The following is a 26,060-nucleotide window of genomic DNA, read 5'->3' as shown; positions in this document are numbered from 1 at the left end:
CCCCCCCACTTGCTCTGCAGCCTTTTCTCTGGCAGATACAAGTCTCTCCATACCTCAAGGATGTCTTCTAAAACATATGCTTCCATTTCAGCTGCTGTCTCCACCATGTTTTTCAGACAGCCATATCTATTGCTGCAATATGATTATAACAGTGCCAGCAGAACCTCTCTCTGTCAGAAAGGGAACAGGAAATGGAAGGTTCTATTCTCGCCTGGAGCAGCTCTGCAGTTTCAACACAGGCCTCTACCAACGCGCAGGGGTGACTCAGTCTGATTTTAAAGTCACAGAAGCTGTTTTTTTTTTCCTCCCTTTAATTTTGAAATGTAACATCAAGGTAATTTTGTTTTTTTCACAGATCAGAGACATTTCTATCAACACCTACTGATTTAATATAGCAATTAAATCATGAAATAAAAATCTTGCAGTGGAATATCAGTTACTTAACACAAACTGGGAGTTACAGTATAACTGGACATTTAGGCAATTTGGTTTTTCAGGATAGCTTGCCTTTCTTTTTAAACCAGGACAGGAATGGGATTACCCAGAAATACTGGAATGCTATTTCCAATAAAATCCTACTTAAATAGGTTTGACCAATTAGCTTTTTCCTCTGTAAGACAGTGCTTTGTACAAAAACTAAGCTGCATAGGTCATGTTGATGGCAAAAGAATCCTTAAGGCATAATGCTCTACATTACAGAAATATTTATTATACAGAAACCACCAGTCCAGGTAATATATTCCATACCTATAATGTATACAATCTAAAAACCTAATTTAGATGTACAGGCCCCTGGTCTGTATAAGGGACAGATGTACAAGATTTTCCACCAAACTGTGACCCCTACCAAACTCCAATGTATAGGGAAAATTCATCACAACTACTGCCAAGGATGCCCCTTTTTACCCTATGATCTGGTTCTACCCAGTCATAGCTACATATTGGTTGCACATACTTTAAACACTAGGCAACAAGCTTAGCTTTTCCCCACATTCTGTTCGCTTTGAGTCCTGGATGATGCCATCATCACCACAACGCATGATATAGGTAAGGAACCTGTTATCCAGAATGCTCGGGACCTGGGGTCTTCCAGATAACTGATGTTTGATGCTTTATACCTTAAGTCTGCTAGAAAATCCTTTACACAAGGCACTGTTTTATTATTTCAGAGAAAAGGAAATCATTTTTTAAAATTTGCATTATTTGGATAAAATGGAGTCTATGGGAGACTGCTATTCCGTAAATTCAGATCTTTCTGAATACATTTTCCAGATAACAGATCTCATATCTTATAAATATATATTATATATAAGGTATATTATAAATAAGGGCACTACTATACTATGCCATAAAATGTGGCGATGCATTGGATGAGCTCTCTACCACTCAGGGCTCCTGGACCTGTTTGGTTAATTCTGATGTTCCTCTTATCACACTTTTGTATGTAGCCAGAGGCACACAGAAGAGAAATGAGAAAATATGCAGACCTTGGTGGGAATAATGCTGATAATGGTAATGCTAATGTTCCTTGAACTATGAATGCTTAACACAATTCACTATGTCCTATTATGCCTGTCTTTTTTTATTTTTTGCTCAGAGACACTCTCACGTTTTACTAAAAGTCAAGTTTACTCTTTAAAAAAAAAAAAAAAAAAAAATACCTCAACTACAGTGAAAGCTCAATTTTACATAAACTGATTTTTATCTGCATTTTACACTGATCTGTTAGCTCAACAAATCAACATAACACCATTTTTTTCTGGTCCCCTATAAAACGTAAATTGGGGGGGTTCTATCCTATAAATTATTTCTTTACAGAAAGAAGGTGGCTTTTTTGGAACTGCGTATTAGTTGTGTCATTCTGCAAGCTTTGGGTATCTAATGTATAAACATAATAGATACCTGTACCAGCAAGGACAACTGTAACCAAAACCAAAGAATGATTTAGAATTGTTTCCATTAGGGCAACACTTCTTTGACTTGGGTCTCCAGATGTTGTTGGGACTACACCTCCCAGAATTCTTCAACATATATTAATGAGGTAAAGCTATATATGGTCCTCCAAATCTTCATTGCAGCTCCCTTTATTTTCTCCCCTCTGATTTGACTCAATTAAAGCAACAACTATAAGGCAGAACATAAATCTAAAATATTTATATATGATACACTATCACACAAGGGTGTCAATGAGTGTAAAATGTGAATAATAATACATGTGCAACAATACTTCCATATAGCCCTCTACAAAAATCCATTACAATCTCCTCCACCGGTTACACAGCGAGTCTACCTGCTCACCAAACTTTTTTTTTTAAAGCAATTATGACTGTTCACAGTGCAACTAAAACACGTAAATGTACAGAACCACCTTTAATGCCACATTTAGCTCAACAACGCAACATGACACCTTTTTGCATTTTAGTAAAAGGTGCTTCTCTGCCTCATGTTACACTCTGTATATTTATTCCAGGGTATGGTGAACCAATAAAGACTGCTTCATCTGTCAAGACTCACTGTGCATAATAACCTATACAACAATCTTGTAGTGATCACATAAGTTTTAACCCAACATAAAAAATGCTGGTAGAGTAATGGTAGATAAAATTATTCACAATGTAAGTTATAAATAAAAACGACACCATAAAAATCATGACAGAATCAAACCCCTTATTAAAAAAACCCTATCCCCCTACCTCCACACCCCCAGCCTAGCTTCTACCCCGGGCAAATGCCCCAACTTTTTACTTACACCTCGGTGCAGATTCAGGGATCGGAGTCTACGGCAGTCATCTTCCGGAGCTTTGGCAAATTCTGTCCATTTTGGCACATACACAGTGGTAACAAATCGGGAAATTGCTCGAAACTGCACATGAGCCGCTCCACTGGTCTCATTCATGTAAAAAGTTTTGGGTATTTGCCCGGGTAGAAGCTAGGCTGGGGGAAGGAGGGAGGTCTATGTGGGGTTGGGGGTAGGTTTTTTTTTTAATAAGGGCTTTGTTTCTCCTTTAAAAAATAATTAAGATGTGCTCACTTAAGGAGTGCATATATATATACATTCCAGCCACAATTCCACAAGTAAAGTTGAACATACACTTAAATTTTAGCTGCTGAGTCGGCAGCTGATCTGCATTTGAGGCACTAGACAGGCCTACCTGACCAAAGATCGCCCATATATCAGACTAGGCTTGTTGATCTGTTCCTCACACCAACCTGTATCATTAGGGTCAAACAATCAGATCAGCCCGATATTGCCTACCTCAATGTGGGCATATCGGGGAAACATACACTCTTTTTGCAAGGTGTATGGCAAGCTTAATAAGGAATAACAATATGGATTGTTTGCAGTAGTGACTACAAACCTATGACCACTAGGTTCTGAGTGTAACTACCGTATATACTCGAGTATAAGCCGACCCGAGTATAAGCCGAGGTACCTAATTTTACCTACGAAAACTGGGAAAACTTATGGACTCTAGTATAAGCCTAGACACAACTACAGCCCTGTCTCCCAGCAGCGCACATTCTGCCAAAGCGACGCCCCCAGCGATCAACCGGACTTCTTTGCAAAGTTGATGGTGACAGAGAATTGCCAAACGGATTACTGTGTGCATTGTCCCACTGTCCCACTACCATGTGCAGAGGGTGCTGTTTGATATTGCCATCACTGTTAATCCTTCGTATAACCAACAGAGGGCGCTGTGTGATATTGCAGTCACTGTTATTCTTTCATATAACCAACAGAGGGCACTGTGTGATATTGCAGTCACTGTTATTCTTCCATATAACCAACAGATGGCGCTGTGTGATATTGCAGTCACTTATTCTTTCATATAACCAACAGAGGGCGCACTGTTATTCTTTCATATAACCAACAGAGGGTGTTGTGTGATATTGCAGTCACTGTTATTCTTTAATATAACCAACAGAGGGCGCACTGTTATTCTTTCATACAACCAACAGATGGCGCTGTGTGATATTGCAGTCACTGTTAATCTTTCATATAACCAACAGAGGGCGCACTTATTCTTTCATACAACCAACAGATGGCGCTGTGTGATATTGCAGTCACTGTTATTCTTTCATATAACCAACAGATGGCGCTGTGTGATATTGCAGTCACTGTTATTCTTTCATATAACCAACAGAGGGCATTGTGGGATATTGCAGTCTCTCCCCAAGTGTACTGTTGGTATAGGAATGATTAAAAGTGACTGCAATCTTAGCTACTCGGGTCGGGTACCGCTGACCCGAGTATAAGCCGAGGTAGACTTTTTCAGCACATTTTGGATGCTGAAAAACTCGGCTTATACTCGGGTATATACGGTAAGCACTGATAAGTCTAAAGGTTGCCATAGATGCACCGATAATATTGTACAAAACTAATTTTCATACGATATTCGGTGTGTGTATGGTGGGAGACAAGCCGACCAATATCGGCAGAGGACTTGGATATCGGTCGGCTCGTCGATCGGCCCAGGTAGAAATATTTTGATTGGGCACCTTTGAAGGCACCCGAACATTGGCCACTGCTGAATCATCAGATACAGGTAGAATTCTATTGCTTCTACCTGTACAGGTATATCTGACGATTCAGCTCTGCACATGTGTATTGAAACAAACAATCTTTCTTGGAAAGATCTTTTCCAGGAAAGATTGTAAATGTAACGTCTATGGCCACCTTAAATGAACTTTTGGTTATAAAATCTATTCAGATTACTTATACTACCAGTAGACCACAATTTATTTGTCATATTCACAGGGAACTTTGTTTTTCAACCTATAAAAACTAGCAAATACTTAAGGCATATAACTAAACCATAACTTTACTAATGGGGGTCATGGTTAAGAGTAGCTTCAGTAGGCGAAGTAAGCTACAGAACACTTGTAAAGTCTGTCTTATTATAAGCAAATTTGTAGATGCCAGATACACTAGACTACATCAGTGAGATATTTCTACGATTATTTCTTTACAGCCAAAAATTTTGAAGGTAACAAAAAATAAAGTAGCGTCATAGCATAGCACCAGACAAACCAATAATTAAAATAAGTGCTATCAATTCAAAAGGCATCCCAAAGGTTTTTGCACAATGTACAGCAGTTCTATGTAGTAAACACTAACTTTTAATTTATGTTGTTATCCTTTAGTAATACAGTGGAATCTCAATTTTACATCCCCTGATTTTATTTTTTCCCTCATTTTACAATGTTATTTTGTGGTCAAAACTACAGTATATATTATGCATAATAAATTACCCTGATTTTACACTATTTCTTTCTGGTCCCTTGAAAAACGTAAAATGGGGGTTCTACTGTATAGTGCTGATATTTTGGCGTTCCTTACAAAGATTATCCATCAATCACTGCCCCAGCAGGGCTTATATATTAAGACAATATGGTTAACTTTGGGGGGGGGGGGGGGTTGGTATTCAGAGGAAACCAACACAAGCATATATTATACATATATTGCCCGGCTAAAATTGACCATAGGCCCTAGTTTTGTAATGCTACCACAGCACAACCATGCTGTCCTAAATCATAAAATAATTTAGGGGCAGATTTATTAAGGGCCGAATTTCGATGTTAAAAACATCGAAATTCGACCCTCGAATTAAAATCCTTCGACTTCGAATATCGAAGCGGAAGGATTTTTAGTGTATTCGAACGATTAAATAGTTCAAATCGAACGATTGGAACGATTTTTAGCGATAGATCGAAGAATTTCTATTCGATCAAAAAAAAACCTTAGAAAAGTGCTGTGGAAGGTCCCCATAGGCTAACATTGCACTTCGGTAGCTTTAATTTGGCGAAGTATGAAGTCGAAGGTTTATTTTACAGAGACAGTACTTCGATTATCGAATGGTCGAATAATCAATGATTTTTACTTCGAATCGAAGTAGATTCGAAGTTGTAGTATCCTATTCTATGGTCGATGTATTCAAAAAAGTACTTCGAAATTCGAACTTTTTTGACTTCGAAAATTCACTTGAGCTTAGTAAATCTGCCCCTTAGTGTTTTATGTCTAACTCATCTATATATATCTTGTATTGAGCTACTAGATGCTGCAAGCACTAAAATAAAAATGTACAACAATGTAAAGGCCCTCCAAAAGAGATTACTACAAAACTATAGAATATGGGTGAACATAATCCATCATCCTTGGATTTGGCCAAATACAGAATAATTCAATATCTGAATATTCACATTTAAGAAATATATAATATGAAGAAAAGATTAAAGCTTTGAACAATCAAAAGCAAAGTTATGAGGGTTTGTATTCAGTTCAGACAGGCACACAGGATTCAAAACTAAATCCTGCAAAAAGTGCATGGAACTGGGCAGTATCCTGAACTGAATCCTAGATTTAGGGAAAGCTTACTTGAATGTTAGATACAGAGAACCTACAAAAACATATCACAGTTGTTAAAACATTACTATATTTTGACCATACTGTACCAGTAAGGAATCCAGTCAGATTGCAATTGATCTATTATGTATGACGATTTTATCTGCTGAAGCACCATGTCAGTAAAAGCATATTGCATAGGCAGAAGTGAAGCTTCAGCTTCTCTTTACCTTTCAGTGTTAGTCTACACAAATAGAGCAGCCAATAACATGGATAATGTAAAATATTCTAGATACATCCATCTTTAGAGACATAAGAATAATTCTAAGATGGAATAGGTCTCCTTTAGTCATAACCGGCAAGTCATAACACACACATAGAAAATTACCGAAATGACAAATAACTGTTCTAAATCAATGCAACTTTCTACATGTAATGACCCATTTGTCATTCCACATGTTCAAAAGACAGATTATACTAAAATTACATCATACAAAGAAGAGAAATTGAGCCACCTTCGGAGTGTAAAAATACCTTCCCATAAGCTTCCAGCAGGAGACCCTTGTTAATAACAATGCTTCTTTAGAACCTTGCATACAACTTTCACTGGTGCGGCATGCATATTGTCTTTGTAGACTACAACTATCAAAGAAGACTGGCACATCTGCATCTTCCTGGTGATTTAACTAAATTGGCAGCAGAATAAAAGTATGCTAACTTCTTGTGCCTAGACTTATTTTGGGACAGTTGGCCAGTGTGATCAAAGTCTCCCCCAACACATAATTCAAAAGGAATTGATGATATGACAGCTTTACATGGCAGTCACTGAAAGACCATGAAGGGCATGTTTGCAGACTCCATCCCTAGACCCAACCCAAGGCTACAGAAAGTTGCTGGTGGAACAGCCATGATGCCTGCCTGAACAGAGGCCTGTGTAACTAATTCCAACTTCTAAAAAAGTTTTAACACATTTCTCCAAACAGTACTGGATGACTCCATTCCATATAAAGTGAAGTGTCTTAAAATGTAATATGAAAAATAGTATTTTAAAATGTATTGGAGATTTTATACTGGCACAGATGTATCTCTAACTGTAAGCAGGGCTTAAAAGTTGGTACATATATCCTTCGACACAGACTCCTAAGTTTACGGTACTTCAGACTCCTCTGTTTTTAATACATCAGTGTATTTTCCATGTTGATTGAAAAAACGGATGAAAGCAAAGCTCAGCAATTTTAAAGCTATATGAAAATGGTGTCTGCATTTGTGAACAAACCAAAGAACTACTGGCTATTGCCCATCCAAGCCTGTCATTGTCAACATGAATGAGGATACTGTTCAAGTTTGGGTCTAAATTTATAACGAAGTCTACGTCATTGTGGCTTTTATTTTATTTATTAATGAAACTACAAAAATTCCTTAAACCTAAAGTTTTAACAAAAGGCAAAAATATGAAAACCATAAGGTTATAATAGCTCAGTTGGACTTGACACGAGTGAAACGGAGCACTACTATGCACTGGGCTTCATTATTACAGCAGAGAAATACTTTATTATTACTATTATCTGTGAAATAGGACATTGTAACATTGTATTTTAACACTATTTTATTCATCATAATTTAAATGCATTAGTAGTTTGAGTTGGTACATTTTGCAGACCAACTCCAGAGACAAAATGTGTACACTATAAGCAAAATGAATTTCCACTGACAGACTAGGTACAGGTATTAATAAAAACAGTGGAGGAGCATGGAGTTGCGCTAGCAATTAACTAATGATTTCAAGTTATGTATATAATCTATTATTCTCTTTTCTCCAGGTATCCACTCCCAGTAGCTTTACCACCTTTTAACAATGCTTTGATAAAACAAAACACTTTACATGTCAGATCACCCTTAGTTGTAATGTAATAAATAAATAGTTTTTGGACTTTGATTTAGATTTTCTAAATCCTATATAAGAACATGCCAAACACCCAAATTAAAAAAAAAAAAACACTAATATGCCAAACAAATGTAGAGAGAGAATGAAAAATTGAAAAAGCTGAATAAAATGTTTTTCAATTCAGTTTTCCTAAGAATAAACGTTACACAACTTTAAAGGGATATGGTCATGGGGAAAAAAAATTTTTTTTCAGTTACCGTAATAGTGCTTCTCCAGCAGAATTCTGCACTGAAATTAATTTCTCAAAAGCGCAAACAGATTTTTTTTTTAAATTTAATTTTGACATGGGGCTAGACATATTGTCAGTTTCCCAGATGCACCAAGTCTTGTGTTCTGATAAATTTCAGTCACTCTTTACTGCTGTACTACAAGGCTGTACTACAAGGCTGTACTACAAGCTGGACTGATATCATTCCCCTCCCTTTCCCCCCCAGCAGCCAACCAACAGAACAATGGGAAGGTAACAAGATAGCAGCTCCCTACACACCAATATGGCTACCTACACACCAATATTACAATTTAAAAAATACACTTGCTGGTTCAGGAATTACATATTATATTGTAGTGAATTATTTGCAGTGTAAAGTAACAGTGTAATTTAGAAATAAAAAATACATCATAACAGTCATGACAGAATCCCTTTAAGGGTTTGGAGTCATTTTTTTTTAATGTGAATCCTGTAAAAAGTGCAGCAAACAAAACATGCTGGATTTCCAAATGCATACCAAGCTATTGTTATGCTAGCACAGAACATAACAGGACAATGTCTTAAGGGCAGTTACATAGATCTGAAATGGGACAAATATCACTACACTGAACTCAAAATTCCTTAATTCACCAAGTCAAACACACAAACATTCTATGAATTCAATGAAAACCTACATATTGATACAAGGGGAGAAGGAAAGCTACCGAGGCAGTTTATTGCCAATAGATTAGCCACAGTAATGCAAGTTAGAACGCTAGATTTATTCTGCAGAACGCTTTACTATACTGGAGTAAACAGCTTTACAAAAGCTCTCTATTTGTGTAGGATACAGCTGCCATATTAGCTTAGTGTTGTTTCACTTCCTGCCGGAGTCTCTCCAAGTCCTGCTCGCTCATAGCTCTGGACTCCGGTAAAAGAAGGGGGGGAGGGAGAGAGGAGCAAACTGAGCATGCTCAAGCCCGTGCTCTGGAGGCTTACGCTAAAAGAAGGATGTCTGATACAGAAGCCCATGTGTACACAATATAAGGGAAGAAATGCAGCATTACTTTCAGGGTTTACTGGTGTATTTACATAGACCTTTCTGATAAAGCTTCTTTTAACCTTTCCTTCTCCTTTAACATGCTCCCATTGCGGCCAGCAACCGCTTTGATTGCAATAGGATGCCAGATACAACTGTCAACTGTAAATGAGAAATAGCTTAATTGACATAGGAAAATGGAAAAACACATTAGCATTGGAAATATATCCCCTTTAAATGAGAGTCAAAATTATTGAAATCCCTAAGGCCCATTTCAGAGACCTTCAATCCCGATCTAGAAATAGCATTAAGAAATCACAAAGTAGCATATGGGGGGGTCGTTAAGTGCCATTCTCTGGACGATTCAAGTAATTTTCCAAAGTTCTCTGGTGGCTAGGGGTATGTTTGGGCTCTTAGTTGATCACTGGTAAATGGACATCAAGGAGCCCAAGATGTCAACTGAACCCCAACCCACCAACAAATCCACAGGACAGATCTTGACAACAAAGATCTTAATTTTCAACACATATGTGTTTTAGATTTCTATTTAAAAACCCAAAATCTACATTTATATGAATAGTATTGGCCGACAGCAGTTTAAAGTGGAACTGTCACCCAGACACAAAAATCTGTATAATAAAAGTCCTTTTCAAATTAAACATGAAATCCAATTTCTTTTTTTTATTAAAGCATTCATAGCTGTTGTAAGCTCATTTAAAAATTTCAGTTGTCAATCAAATATTGTCTGCCCCTCCTCTATGCCATGGGCATAGAGGAGGGGCAGACAATTACTTTCACTTTCCATTCAGCACTTCCTAGATGTCACTGCTCTTCACACATTCCCCCATTCTCTTCATCATTTAATTGTGTAGCCAGGGCATGGGGATGGACATTGTGTCCCCCATTCTGGTGCACAAACAAGATTTTAAGATGATGCAAGACTTGCCTTAATAACAGTGTCCACAAAATGGCTGCTGCCTGCTTGCTATAATTATGAATTCCCAGACTGAAGGAAACAAGATTCAAATAATTTATATAGTGTAATTAAAGTTCATTTTGCTTGACTAATGTGATAAAATAGGATTTTAAACAATTTTTTTGGGTGACGGGTCCCCTTTAAAATAAGAGGATATTTTAAGAACCATTACCCAAATTAAACCTATTTATTTATGTGCTTTGGTATAAATTATGCAGTCACAGAGTGCTAAATTACTTCCAAACAATGTATGTGACTTTAAAGTTCCAAAAATCTAGCATTTATACAACTATCGGCTGCCAAAGGATATTGGGAAATGAAGTTCAGATTATAAAATTGCAGGTTAAGCATTCCTGGTGTACTGTATTTTATTATTTTCAATCAACAAAATAAAAAGCCAGACGAGAGAAAGAAAAAGGGATGTGTGACTCATGAGCATGCTGCAACCCAGCCCATCAAATGTATTACTTTAAGAGAAAGGGAAAGGAAATACTAATGCTTTCCATGCACAGTCAAATAACAGAAAAAAAATGCAGATCAAAAAATAGTTTCAGATTTGTTTTAAAAGGTAATAGTGAAAACACAATTATGTAAGGCTACATAGCTATCACTTGGGGGCTGTCTAAACTTTTGAACATCAATAACCTGCATTTTCATTGTACAGGTACAGGGGATCCATTACCCGGAAACCCATTTCAGAAAAGTCCAAATTAGGGAAAGGAAGTCTGCCATAGACTCCATTTCATCCAAATAATCCTAATTTTTAGTCAATTATTTTCTTATTTCAGAAAGGTCCAAATTAGGGAAAGGAAGTCTGCCATAGACTCAATTTTATCCAAATAATCCTAATTTTTAGTCAATTATTTTCTTTTCATTGTAATAATAAAACAGCACATTGTACCTGATCACTACCAAGGTATAATTAATCCTTATTGAAAGCAAAACCATCCTTTTGTGATTATTAAATGTTTAAATGGTTTCCTAGTAGAAATAAAGGTATGACGATACAAATTATGGAAAGGTCCGTTATCCGGAAAATCCCAGGTCGCGAGCAAATCTGGATAACAGGTCCCATACCTGTAAATTTAACAGACCTGTCCAATTAGTAGCATGTGGGCCAGATGTGACACTCTGCTGAGGAGCTCCACGAATACATCAGTTAAGTGCAATTTATGCCTTATCTTATCTGACCCATTCAATGTAAAAAGTTAGACACAGCTGTAAAAATGGTTTATAAGAGACACTAACTCTGCTAAACCTAATTCACACTAAAGCTGGCCATAGATGTTGAGATTTTTAAAAGATCAGATCCTGATCGTGAGACCACAATCTTCTCAGATCGTACGAATTTACCATCAACTAAAAAGACCAATTTGCCAGGAAAACAAAGGGGAGCTGCCTTCTTGGCCCTGCAAACATAGATAGATTGCACTGGGACCGACAAAGATTTTTTGACCTGGCCGATCAATTTCCCGACAGATGTCGGCCGAAAAATCGTAAGATGTACGATCGTTCGAATACCACTAACCGCACGATAATTTCGAAGGATTGGTCGGGCTTCCCTAAAATCGGTCGTTCGGCAAGAAGAATCGTCGCGTCTATGGGGAGCTTAAGGGCAGAAACACGCGGTCAGATTCGGGAAGATTAATCGCCCGGCGACAAATCTATTATTCGGGGCGACTAATCTAGCCAAATTGCCTTCCCGCAGGCTAGAAGAAAACCGCTGGAGGGGTGACACTTGGAGAGCTTCGTTTTCTGAAGTTGCCTCACGTGGAAACTTCGGAAAATGATATGCCCCAATTGCCACGCCGCCGACGATTTTCGTTCTAGCCGGCGGGAAGGCAAGAGGAAATTTGTCGCCGGGTGACTAATCTCCCTGATTCTGACTGTGTGCTTCTGTCCTTAGGAATCAATGGAAACAAACAAATTAATCCTTGAAAAAAAAAAGATGCATATTACTGCTGAGCCAGAGTAACCCAAAAGTTAAAAATACTGGAAGCAGTGGCACAAACAAAAGTTGTCAAATCCAACCAACACTTTCCTTTTTAAAGTAGATACAGTTAAACTATTGGACAGGTTTCATTTGAAACAAGCCAGATCAGATTTTTAGATTAATAGTTTGAACAATAGTAGACCCATTGTAGACTGCATGTGTATCACAGCTAAGGTACACTAACAGGAAGATTAGTAGGTTTGTGTTTATTGGTGATCAGTGGGGGGGGGGGGGGGGAGAAGCAGCATATTGGGAATATTGCAACCACTATTTCCCCCTGTACTACAGTTACTTAAAGGACAGAAATATTGGAGTGATATTATGATCTGATTAAATCCCTGTGTCATTCGTTAGTTCTTACTTAGTGAGTGGAGGCCTGAAGAATGACATTTAATTGACAAGGTGCACTTCCTGGAAACTATCTCCAGTAAGCGAGATCGACAACCTGCAATTCCCACAACTTTTAACCGAGTCCCTAAGTGCAAAGTTAAGTTCAACAGTTTAAGAACCGAAGTTCAATTAAACAGGCCATAAGCAATAGTTAAAACCGTACAAACATACTCCAAATAAGAAGTTAAAGGCTGAGAACGTGGGCAGTGGCACTACCACGTGACAGAACCATCTCTCTCGTTTTAATCTCAATTACTTCCCCAACCCTTCTGCGTCCCCAGGGGGTTCCCACCTCAGACACTTCTTCCTCCTCTTGGCTACTGCTGCCACTCTCGCTGCTCTTCTCAGTATCACTGCTGCTGGCCGTGCGACTACTCCTACTCCTTTTCTGTCGCCGGTTCCTTCCAGGAGGTCCAGTCCCAGTGGGTGAGACAGGAGAAGCCCCAGCTCCTTGCTGCCTCCGCTGTTGCTTCTTCTTCAGCAGCAGGTCGCACATCCTGGCCAGGCCTCGGGCAGACTTGCTGAGCTCACTAGGAGCTTCGCTGGCGGGGACGAGATCCCCACTGGTCTGTTGGGGCTTCTCTGCGTCTCCTTTCCCCTCCTCATTCCCACTAGGCGGTGGCTGCTGCTGTTCCTGTGGTGCTGGCGGTAACGGCGGTTCCATCATCATCATGACTCCTATGACGCCGCCTCCCCCTCCTCTTGCTCACTGCGCTGGGTAGTACAGCCGAACCCCAGATCTCGCGATAAAACTGTGACGTCACCAAAATCGCATTCGCGAACCTGATCTGCAGGAAGGAAGAGTAGTTGGATATGAGTGCGGGCACGCGCATAGGTTTAGCCTATCACCTGTGTGACTAGAAGGTGGTTAGCAAGTGATTACTTTTAATACACTCGAATTCACCCGGACCCATTTCAATTCAAGAAGTTTTAACACCGGCGGCCATTTCTCTCGTCATGCAAGAGTGACCGAGTTTACACAGTTTTCTTACATCAATATACTTTAGATATTCACACTGCTTTGCCTTTACGTCTTATTGATTCGTCACGAACTGACGGCCACCGTCTGGTGTCCGTGCGTGCTTCTCCCCCCGGAAGAAGCTAATATTCTTTCTTCGTTCCCCTTAAGTCAAATGTCCTCCTACGAAATGCGCTAGCTTCAAGCCCCGCCTTCCGCTACACTTCTAGCTCTCGCGCAGGCTGGCTTCAGGGCGGTAGATTGTGTGCCCCGCCTCCTAGCTGTGGTGGGAACAGTCTAGAACTCAGGACGCGTGCTCAGTAGGGGTCAAGTGAGGAGAGGAGAGGTTGGTTGTGCAGGAATTGTGTGATGCAGTATAATTCTAGTTATTCTGCGTTACTTCTTATATTGGTCCAGTTCGCGTTCTCTAGCAATTACAACCTTTACTATTCTGTTTCATTGGGAAGTAAAACTGGATGTTGAAAATAATAACGTAGATACACCCTTGGGCGGCGGTATTACCGGTCAGCTTCATAGAATGCATGGTAACAGGCCTTGGGTCCAGAGTTTATTAGGACTTCAAAAGCAAATCCTCATCGCTGAAAAATCAGTGTAGTATAGTTTTTCTATTTCAAGTCTATGTAATGCAGTTGAAAAGCTAGGCTGTACATCTTAGTGAGTAAGACTGGCTATTTAGATGCTGAAACAAACCATAAACTTGCACTTTTAAATGCACCTGTGGACTTGTTTTGTGCCACGGGTATTGCAAATATAAGGGCCTCTTTTGAATCTCCATTTTTTTTCAACCCAGATAACAAACGCCGTAATGGAAATTGCCTGGATCCTTAACCTGGCAGTCAGGCCTTTCAAGGCAATAATCTCCATACTCTCAATTAGGGCTCAGACTCCATTTTTTATTAAAAATCACATTGCGTGACTTTTTGTCTCAAAACAAGGAAGAAAAAAAGGTTTTCCCCTTCCCACCCCTTTTCGGTATTCAGCCGAATCTTTGGAGAAGGATTCAGGGGTTTGGCCGAATCCATAATAGTGGATTCATTGCATTCCTACTTAAAATACTAACTTGCAAACCTAAAGCACGTGGCCTGCTTAATATCTGCAAGGTACTATATCAAAAGCGCTTGGAAAATGTAACCATATCAAATTTACTGTAACCCTAGGTTTTTGCTCAACTCTCAAAGTAATTCAATTTTTCTGGCAAATTCTGTTGCACACAAAACTAGGCTGGCACAAACTAATAGTATTGTGATTTTAAATGTATTCCAGCATCTTGTGTGGTATTATCCCCTCCAAATTCTAGCACAGATGTCAAATTAACAGGTTGATAAATATTAGGCTGATTGTTGGATCCAAAAGCGGCTGATTGTTGGATCAAATTAACAGGTTGATAAATATTAGACTGATTGTTGGATCCAATAGCACCATGCCAGACATGAAAGAAAGAATCATGGAAGATTAAGTAAAGTGGTTTAGCTGATCAACATATTCTAGATGGGACCTTACCAGTGTTTTGTAAAGGGAAATAATGCCACTATTTCCTCTTGAAGAATTTTATACAAATATTCCCAAGTCTTTTGCCATAAAGAATTTGTGTAATTTAGTCCCAGTAAGGGCTTGTATTTTAAATCCCAAATACATAACTTTGCACTTCTCAATTTTGAACCTCTTCTTTGTTATCTGCATAAATTGCCAGTTTGTCTAGATTCCCCTTCAATTATGCCACTTCCCGGAAGTCACATCATCAATAGGACTAACTGAATTACTTTGTTTTGTGTCAACAGAAAACAAAGATACATTACTCACTATAAGCCTGGATTTAGTACAGAACACTGCGGCACACCATTAATAACACTACACCTAATTGCAAGTAGAGAATTTACAATTGACAGCCACCTTCTTTAATGAATATTTTTGAACAGCACCACCAAACTCTTCATCTTTTAAAAGCCTTTATTAGTGCTTTAGGGCATGTTGACAAAAGGCCACATTGCCTTAAACGTTGCTGTGATGCCCTAAAGCACTAATAAAGTTTTTTTAAAGATGAGGAGTTTGGTGTTGCTGTTCAAAAATATTCTTTGATCTGTGATGCCAATGGGATTTGGCCATTGAAGAACGTGCACTGCCTCCATAAAGGAGTGAAAATAGTTGTGCTGACTACTTGTCTGCAGCCACCTTCTTTACACAAAGCCTTTTAAGCCATTTTAAAATTTAAGCCACACTTTATCAAAAACACTGGTAAAATCCAATTAGATCTTATCTACTACAACTTCACTGTCCAACCTACTACTTACTTTCATCATAAAAAGCAAATACATTTGTTTGACATGATCTGTCTTTCATAATGCCATGCTGATTACTACTTATTATTTAATTCTCCAGAAAATACTCTTGAATGTTGTTCCCTAATAAACCTTCCAATAACTTGCCCACAACAGATGTCAGACGTACATGTCTATAATTGCCAGACTGAGATTATGAATCCTTTTTCAAGTACTAAAATTACAATAGCTGGCCTCCAATCCGTTTCTACCATACCAGATGAAAGGGAGCCTGATGAAATCATAATAAACATTCATTCTAAAACTGAAATAAGTGTAATTTAGGGTGTATTCCAACAGACCTAAGGCCTTTGTTTTGGTATCTTTCAGTACCTTATTTTGTGGCAGCCACTAAGAATTTGTGTGAACTGGGCTTATGTGTACCTCTACTGATTCAGGGTAATATTTATCAAAGGTCGAATTTTAGAGTTTGTCATACCTCGAACTAACTCAGAACTTGAATGGAAACTCGAATGGAAAAAATTTGACACAGCAAAGAAATTCGAATTGATCGAGTTTTGAGCAAAACCCTCAAAAAAAAACTTGAACATCTTGAAGGCTATTAACATCTTCAAATGGTTCAAGGGACCTCTGCCATTGACTCCTACATGACCTCGACAGGTTTTAGATGGTGTATTTTCGGATAAAATTTTCATGGAAAACACAACTCGATCCTTAAAGGGATACTATAGCGAAAATGAAAACTAGATATAAGCTTTTGCATACTGAAAGAAGAAACATTGTAAAAACAATTATTAAATATTCTGCAATAATTTCTGAAATAATCAAGTTTATGTTCTCTATCCCTCTCTCAGCATCTGTTTCTCTTCATTCTGTCTTCATGCGATTCATACGATTCTGTGATGGCAGTGGATGTGATTTACTTAGATTTTGCTAAAGCATTTGATACAGTGCCACACAGAAGGTTACTGGTTAAATAAAGGAATGTTGGCCTGGAATATAGTATTTCTACCTGGATAGAGAACTGGCTAAAAGATAGACTACAAAGAGCGGTGATAAATGGAACATTTTCTACTTGGACCAGTGTTGTTAGTGGAGTACCGCAGGGCTCTGTACTTGGTCCCTTGCTTTTCAACTGGTTTATTAATGACCTGGAGGTGGACGTTGAAAGTACTGTTTCTATTTTTGCAGATGATACTAAATTGTGCAGAGCTATAGGTTTCATGCACCACTTTGCAGAGTGATGTGTCTAAGTTGGGAAACTGGGCAGCAAACTAGAAAATGAGGTTATGCAAGATCATGCACTTTGGCAAAAATAATATAAAAGCAATTTATACACTAAATGGCAGTGTATTGGGAGTTTCCTTAAATGAGAAGGATCTTGGGGTTTTTGTAGACTTAAATTATGAGGGTAGACTGTCAAGGTTTGGGTTGTTTTCTCTAGAAAAAAGGCACTTGCAAGGGGATATGATTACACTTTATAAGTACATTATAGAAAAATAGCAGACCTTTTTACCCATAAAGAGGATCACAGTACCAGAGGCCACCCCTTCAGACTAGAAGAAACAAACTTTCATTTGAAGCAACATAGGTGGTTCTTCACAGTGAGGACAATGAGGTTGTTGAATGCACTGCCGGGTGATGTGATGGCTGATTCTGTTAATGCTTTTAAGAGGGGCTTGGATGGTTTCTTGGACAGACATAATATCAAAGGCTATTGTGATACTAAACTCTATAGTTAGTATTGATATGGGCATATATATTTCACATTTATGTGAAAGTATGTAGGGGTGTGTGTATTGATGCTGGATTTTCATTTGGAGGGGTTTAACTTGATGGACTTTGTCTTTTTTCAACCCGATTTAACTATGTATTTATGTAACAGTTGGGTGTCAGTATTTGACAGTTAGAGCCAAAATATCTTATAGGGGAGCTTCCTTTTCTAGCAGATGTATTAGAGCTCATTCAAATAACTGATTATAGTACAAACAAAATCTAAAAACATAACTGCCTTTTGCACAAGTCCTGCATGTAGAGAGACATGATATCTGGTGATTTGAATAGAGAGACCTCTAATACATCTTCTAGGCAAAAGGAGCTCCCTTAAAAGATATATTGGATCTAACTATCAATGATTATCTGACACCCAACTGCTGCATAACGAGAGAATGTAGAGAAACAGATGCTGAGAGGAAGATGAACTTGATTTTTTCAGAAACAGTACAGAATTTTTAGAACGTTTCTTATTTCAGTATGCTGAAGCTTATATTAAATTTTAATTTTCACGATAGTACCCCTTTAATATATCTGCCGCTCAGTTTTGTAACTTTTGACCTCTCTATTGTTTACATTGAGGAATAGAACTGATTAAGTATATTTGATTTTCATGTAACCAAATATTTAATTTTTTCAGTTATTGTAACTGAAGCAATCAGTTATCTTCTGTTTTTGCCTATTTAATTGCTGTTTTACACCTGAGGGCTCGTTTATTAAGTGCAACTGCAGTTGAAGTCACGCAACTTTGTCACAGTCAGTAAAAGTGCTTACATCTAAAGTAAAGGCATCCTGCCAGTCATTTATGATGCATCACACACCATGCATCTCTTGATGCAAGGAATCCTGGATGACCTCATGTTCCAATCGACCTGTTAAAGTAATGATCTCAGCGTGTTAAAATTTACTCTCCTGAAATGTAGCTGTGTCAATGTATGTTTGTTTTCTGCAACATTTTCACATGTATTAAATGTTTTTCCTTAGCTCATTGGGGCCTTAAAATAATTTTACTATGGAGCACAGTATTGCTTAGTTAGGCCACTGCTACAATACCTAGATTTTGCACTAGGTCCCATGGGCCCCAGTGGAAAGTGCCAGTCGCTGTTCTAAGTATTATTACAGGTATAAGACTTGTTATCCAGAATGCTTTTGTTATCGAGAAAGGCTTTTCGGATAATGGATCTTTCCATAATTTGGATTTTCATACCTTAAGTCTACTAGAAAATCGTGTAAACATGAAATAAACCCAATAGCCTGGTTTTGCCTCAAATAAGGATTAATTATATCATAGTACATGTCTTATTACAAGGAACTGTTATATCAGTACACATAAAAAAATTAAATCACATTACATAATTCAGAGCTTTCTGGATAATGGGTTTACGGATAACGGATCCCATACCTGTATATACAATTCCTCATTTACATATTGCTTGTTATCCAGAATGCTTTTGTTATCCAGAAAGGCTTTTCGGATAATGGATCTTTCCATAATTTGGATTTTCATACCTTAAGTCTACTAGAAAATCGTGTAAACATGAAATAAACCCAATAGCCTGGTTTTGCCTCAAATAAGGATTAATTATATCATAGTACATGTCTTATTACAAGGAACTGTTATATCAGTACACATAAAAAAATTAAATCACATTACATAATTCAGAGCTTTCTGGATAATGGGTTTACGGATAACGGATCCCATACCTGTATATACAATTCCTCATTTACATATTGCTTTGTACTTTAATAAAGAAGGGTTGGGGAGACCTAAAGGTGGCCATATACATAACAAATTTCCAAGAAAGATTGTTCGTACCAATACACACGTGTAGAGCTGAATTGTCAGATATACAAGTAGAAACAATATAATTCTACCTATAATTCAGCACTAACAATGGCCGATGTTTGGGTGCCTTCAAAGGCGGCCAATCAAAATTTTGTGTCCAGCCCAATCGACAAGCTGACCGATATCCAAGTCTTCTGCTGATATCGGTCGGCTTGTTTCCCACCATATACGCGGCAAATATTGTATGAAAATTCTTCCATACTATATCTGTGCATCTATGGCCACCTTAAGTATAAAATGTTTTTAAAATTATTTGTGGAATACACTTCAATATAAGTTGCCTAGTGAGAATAAGCAGTGCCCTAGGCGACCCGGCTGGGCACTGCACTCCCCTCCGTGCGTGCATGCCCCTGAACGTTGTGTGCACACATGCGCAGAGTGCCCGAGAGGAGGGCTGGAGAGAGCGCCAGAGATGAGGGGAGAGGGAGGAGAGAGCACCGGAGAGTAAGGGAGGGGAGAGCGCTGGAGGGGAAAGGAGAGCAGTGAATCTGAATTCTAATTGGCATACACAAATTACAGGTGGGGAGGGAAATCGTGACTTTTTGTCAGAAAACAAGAAGTAAAAATGTTTTTCGCCTTTCCAACCCAAATTAGGATTTGGTTCGGTATTCAGCTGAATCCACCTTGAAGGATTCAGGGGTTCAGCCGAATCAAAAATAGTGGATTCAGTGCATCCCTAGGATAAATAACACAGCAATTTCTATTTCACTGTGTTATATTCTGCAGTTTTTACTTTGTAATATTCTTCAATTCTTCACCAAATTTTGATGGTATTTTTAGCAGAAAAAAGTATTTTATCAGCAATTATTTATTTCATACACTGCAAACTGTCACAAACTTAAAACCTGCTATCTTCTTCCTGCTAGTTAAAAAAATTATTTAAATTCACATTGCCCGTATTTTAACATTGATGGCCTATATTGCATGTCTCTGCTAGTGTCATCATAATAGCGTCTTACACCTCAGACTCCTAAGATGCTAATAACCAAACATTGAAAATCAAACATTGAAAGGTTATCATAGAACATTATTAAAAAAATAATAAAAGGACCAGAAAAAAAAAAACAATGATTGTGGTATATAAAGATGAAGGATCAGCACACTCCTTGAATAGGGAATGAATGCTTATTTTATTGTCACAGCATCTTATCCGATGTTTTGGTCCTGCTTGAGGATTTTAAGGATATTGTGCATTTTCAGTGTTACAATTTAAATAACCACCCCATCAGTGAATTTTGGCACCAGCATGATGGCATTAGTCCAAATACAGTCCATCAATTCAAAAAAGTATTTTTTTCTCCATTCAAATATCAGGTGTCTTTTCTCCACTTGGTGTCAGTATTATGTTCTTTGTAAGTGTTTAACAGTGTGTATATACCGATTTCCATGAAAAAGAAACTTTGTTTTTACAATGAAACAATTTCATTCCTGCATGATGAAGACATGAGGTATATATTGTTTATCATGGAAAATCAAAACCTCTAGTTAAGAAACAACTAAGATGTAGCTGTCCATTTAATCCATTAGTGGTGACACAATGCAATTCATAAATCCAGAAAGCTTCACGTTTCAATAACATTTTATCCATATCACCACCCCTGGGTGGTTTAGGTATATGATCTATTGGCATACATTTATTGATGGATCATGTCTGGCTTCCCGCCAGTGTTTTGCTACTGGCTGTTGGGCAATGTCCTGTTTATCTGAATCAATTTTTCTCCAATGCTGCCCTACAGTTTTGCCACATTAAAAGGGCACATAAAGGCAGAAAAACTAAATCCTATTTTTACTTTCTTTAATGAAAAAGAAACCTTTCTCCAATATACTTTAATTAAAAAATGTGTACTGTTTTTATAAGAAACCTGACTGTATGCAGTGAAATTCCCTAACTGCTCTGGGGAAACAATCATACATATGAACAGCAGGGGGAGCCCCCACCTTACTTCCCAGCCGCCATGCAGAACTCAAGCAGCTTTGTTTTTATCCCTGTAGAGTAGTCACTACTGTGTAGAGATTTGTATTGGATTTTTATTTTTGCCTTTACATCCCCTTTACTGTTTCCAACTCCAGCTGCAGGGACAAAGATCATGGAGCCAGATTTAAACAGATAAACTGGGATTCTATTTGGAGGATTATTTTGCTGCAGCCACTAGTTCTGCAGAGTTGGAGAAAGTTTGTATTAAACAATACAAAAACTATAAAATCCACAATAGATTACATGACAACACAGGATCCAGTGCAGTCTGCCTAATCAGTCTTGCTGTATCAGCTTCTGGCAGATATTATTTGACTTGTGCTGTTTTGATAATTCATGATCATCCCTAAGCAGCCCAGACCACACTGAGCATGTGCACAGTCTTGGTCTTGCAAAGATGTTTAACAAAGTTACAAGATGGTGACCCCCTGTGGCCAACTTTGAAAGCATAAATCATTTGTTTGATTAGGCTTGTTGTGCAGTAAGTTCATGTTTATGTTTAGTAAACAAAATACAGCATTTCTAGCATTATTCTATTTTAGACTTTAATGATGTACACCGCCATTGTGGATGTTCATGTCAACCTATGCTTTATCTCATATTATTTACACGTCTTTGGGTGTCTAAACTCTCTTCCCAGTATTAATGTGTTGCATAATACACAGCCCGTACATCTGTACACCTCTGGCCGAGGTGTCAAAAAATGCTGTACTTGAGGCTGTGTGTATTTCCCCACCGGGTCTGATGGACTGATGTTCCTTGAGGTTAGTATTCCTGGGTAACTAAATCTAGTCTTACCAGTGACCCTTTTGTTTAACATATCATCATTGGCCACCATCTTCCAATAATTAAGTACAGCTTCTTTTGTGGTTTTACTTTGAGGGTCTTACAGTTGTTTCTTTTAAATGATTGATAGTAGAGGTTATACATGGTTGTAATAAAACATCCAAATATTGCGCAACCTTTTCATTAAGTGACCCGGTGGATGATATATTTGGTCTCCCTGGTGGCCTTTCTAGGTTCTTATGTATTTTTGGAAAAGTATATATGACCGGGAGTGTTGGATTCTCAGATATTTCCTTTGATAACCAACCTTGTGATACCCCCGAATTCCCCTTTAAATTTGTCAGTGGGGTCATAGGTAATTTTACCATAATTGTTGTTTTCTGATAATTGGGATAATATTTCTGCTTTATAATAGTTATAGTGGATAACTACCAATGTTCCTCCCTTATTGGCATTCTTTATTGTTTTTCAAAGTTTTTATATATATATATATATATACAAACAATCTTTGTTTTTTGTAATCTCCTGACGAAGATCCCTGTGAGGGATCGAAACGTTGAGTGGAATAAAGCACAACTTATCTGCATTGAAAACAACCTGTGAGTGTCGCTCCTTTTCGCAAATATTTACCCACTTTGGCTGGCACCCAGGACTTCACTGAATTAACGGAGTGCACCATTGGATTTCGAATATATATATATATGTCTCTCATTATCTCATTTTTCGGAAAAAAAGATTCACTCACAATTTTAGACCAATTCTTACTGCTTCCGTCCAGTGAAGCCTTATAACACGGTAAAGGATCATTTGTAAGAAGAGGTCAAATGCAGATAAATGCTGCAAAATTCAGGTGCTTTTTATTTAACACACTATGGGGCCCATTTACTTAGCTCGAATAATGGAATAGAATAAAAAAAACGTTGAATTTCGAAAGTTTTTTTGGCTACTTCGATCATCGAATGTGCTACTTCAACTACGACTTCGAATCGAACAATTCGAACTAAAAATCGTTCGACCATTCTATAGTCGAAGTACTGTCTCTTTAAAAAAACTTCGACCCCCTATTTCGCCACCTAAAAACCTACCGAAGTCAATGTTAGCCTATGGGGAAGGTCCCCATAGGCTTTAGAACAATTTGTATGTCGAAGAAAAATCGTTCGATCGATGGATCAAAATCCTTCGAATCGAACGTTTCGATCGAGCGATTTTGCGGCAAATCCTTCGACTTCGATATCCGATTCATACATGTTTCGAGCAACGCTCTTTATCAAGTGTTGTACTTGATAAAGGGCGTTGCTCGAAACATGTAGGGGCAGATTTAACCTTAAACCTGCGGAATTGCACCTTAAACCTGCGGAATTGCTCTTTAGCCTATGGGGGACCTCCTAGAACCTATCTGAGGCTTTTGGCCAAGTTTTGAGAAGTCAAAGGTTTTTTTTGAAAAATCCTTTGAATCGTTCGATTTGAAGGGTTAAATCGTTCGATCGTACGATTTTACATCGGTTGTACTTCGATCGAATATGGCCGTTTTCGCTGGAAAAAATACTTCGGCTATCGAAGTACTCAAATTCGATGGTCGAATTTCAAAGTTTTTTTACTTCAAAATTCGATCCTTGAGAAATATGCCCCATAGTGTGTTAAATAAAAAGCACCTGGAATTTTGCACCATTTACCTGTGTTTGACCTCTTCTTACAAATTATATATATATAGATAAATTATATATATCAGTAATATAAGCATTTGTTCTAAAGCTCCCATAATCACCATATAATAAAAATATAATTTTGTTATTATTCCTAAAACAAAATATTGGTCTTGGTGGGAAAATTATACAAAATAAGCCAAAACAATATATTTGCAATTTATATACTTATTTAAGTGGTGTGTTGGAATAGACTATGAGGCCCATTTATCAAAAGTCGAAATTTTGAATTCATATGAGTTTTTTTAAACTCCCACAAACTCCCATGAACTCAATATTTGACCAATCAAAATTTATTATAAAAATCGGATTTCCTAAACTTGGGTGAATAGGGTCGACCCGAAAACTCAAATCAAATTTGAATCAAATTCAATTCGAATTTTAAAAACTCGATTCAAGTCTTTTTCTATGAAAAAAACTTGAATGTAAGGAAGGCTGCAAACAATGCCAAATTGACTCCTGGACATCTCCCATTGACTTAATTCAGCAGGTTTAAGGTGGAGAATAGTCTAATTTGAGTTCATTAAGGGCCAGAGTATGATACATCTCGAAAATCAAATTCAAATTTTTTAAGAGACTCAAATCGAATTTTAATAACCCCCTAGTCGAATTTGACAGTTTTGACCATAAAAAAACTGGAAATTCGAATTTCGAATTAGAATTTTCAATTCGACCCTTGATAAATCTGCCCCTATATGTGAACAATTAAGAATTATAGCAATGCACTGCAGGCCAAGACCAACACCAGGGGAGATTAGTGTTTGACTGATGTACCTATTCATCTACTATAGATAGGTAGGGATTGAAATGTAGTTCTTCCCACCTGTTTTTTATGCTGCACCTTTCACTGATGTTCTAATGCCACTGAATATACGAGTAAGTAATGAAAGTCTTAGAATTAACCTTATGGGGATTTTCTATAATTGTAAGAGGGTTATTTATTATAGGTTGAATTGTTTTTTACCCGAATAAATTCACGTTTTCTAGGGTATTTTTCAGGCAAAACTCAAGTTTTGGGTTAAAAGAAACTCAATTTTTTTTTGGTTCTCTTTTAAAAAAAGAATTTTTGACATTTATTATACCCCAAAGCTAAGAATAGCTTGAATCCAAAAATATTCCAGTTGAAAACCTGTCGAGGTCATGTAGAAGTAAATGGCAGAGGCCCCTTGAACAATTTGAAGATGTTTGTAGCCTTCATGATGTTCAGGTTTTTTTCAATGGGTTTAATTGAGTTTTCGACCAACTCAAGGTTTTTTTCACCAAAAACTCGATCAGTTAGAGTTATTGGAATTTTTCACCCTGAATTTACTGATTCAAGTTTTTCTCATTCTAGTTTTTTCAGAAAACATTTGAGTTGTGAGTTTATTCAAAGTATAAAAGACCTCACAAACCTCTAAAACTTGACCTTTGATAAAGAACCCCCGAAGTATACTATTCAAAATTATGGTTTAATTGCTATTAGAGTTCCCCCCGATTGCACTGATTCGAGTTTATTACATTTAGGTTTTTTTCATAAATAAACCAACATTCGATTTGTGAGTTTATTCAAGGTAGAAAAAGCTTCACAAACTCAACTTTTGTAAAATAACCCACTTGAAATAATATATCAGAAGTTATTCTCCAGATCTGTTAATCAGTTTGCTTCTTCTACATTGCTGCATTGTTGCTTAAAATAATACATTTTCTTTCAAGATTCCAGTAGTCTAAGCTGTAGGGTAGCAGTGAGCTCATGACCCTCCCTTAGGAAATACTGAGATTGTACCACATGTGAGCAGGTGACATAAATTTATCAGAGTTTTTGTAAATAGGTTCCACTCTGTCATAGTAATGTTACTCCTAACTTTATATT

At 37.6% G+C, this 26,060-nt stretch overlaps 1 protein-coding gene across 4 annotated transcripts in view; it reads right to left on the bottom strand.

Annotated features, from left to right (window-relative positions):
- LOC108711102 (ankyrin repeat domain-containing protein 17) overlaps positions 1 to 14,038 on the bottom strand; it is a 76,935-nt gene extending 62,897 nt beyond the window's left edge. For 3 of the 4 annotated variants that reach the window (XM_018252474.2, XM_018252494.2, XM_018252483.2), the window contains exons 1-2: positions 13,866 to 14,038; positions 13,166 to 13,661 (exon numbers count right to left, since the gene is read on the bottom strand). In XM_018252474.2, coding sequence (XP_018107963.1) covers positions 13,166 to 13,546 — 381 coding nt within the window. In that variant the 5' untranslated portion in view covers positions 13,547 to 13,661; positions 13,866 to 14,038. Of the gene's footprint in view, positions 1 to 53; positions 196 to 13,165; positions 13,662 to 13,865 lie in introns of those variants that run through there. The other variant, XM_018252503.2, reaches the window with a different exon arrangement.
- Positions 14,039 to 26,060: the final 12,022 nt, after the last annotated feature.

The sequence above is a fragment of the Xenopus laevis genome, chromosome 1L (assembly GCF_017654675.1).
Source record: "Xenopus laevis strain J_2021 chromosome 1L, Xenopus_laevis_v10.1, whole genome shotgun sequence".
Lineage (NCBI taxonomy): Eukaryota > Metazoa > Chordata > Amphibia > Anura > Pipidae > Xenopus > Xenopus laevis.
Note: the sequence above shows the minus strand (reverse complement) of the source record. Positions and strands in the feature narration are given on the sequence as shown.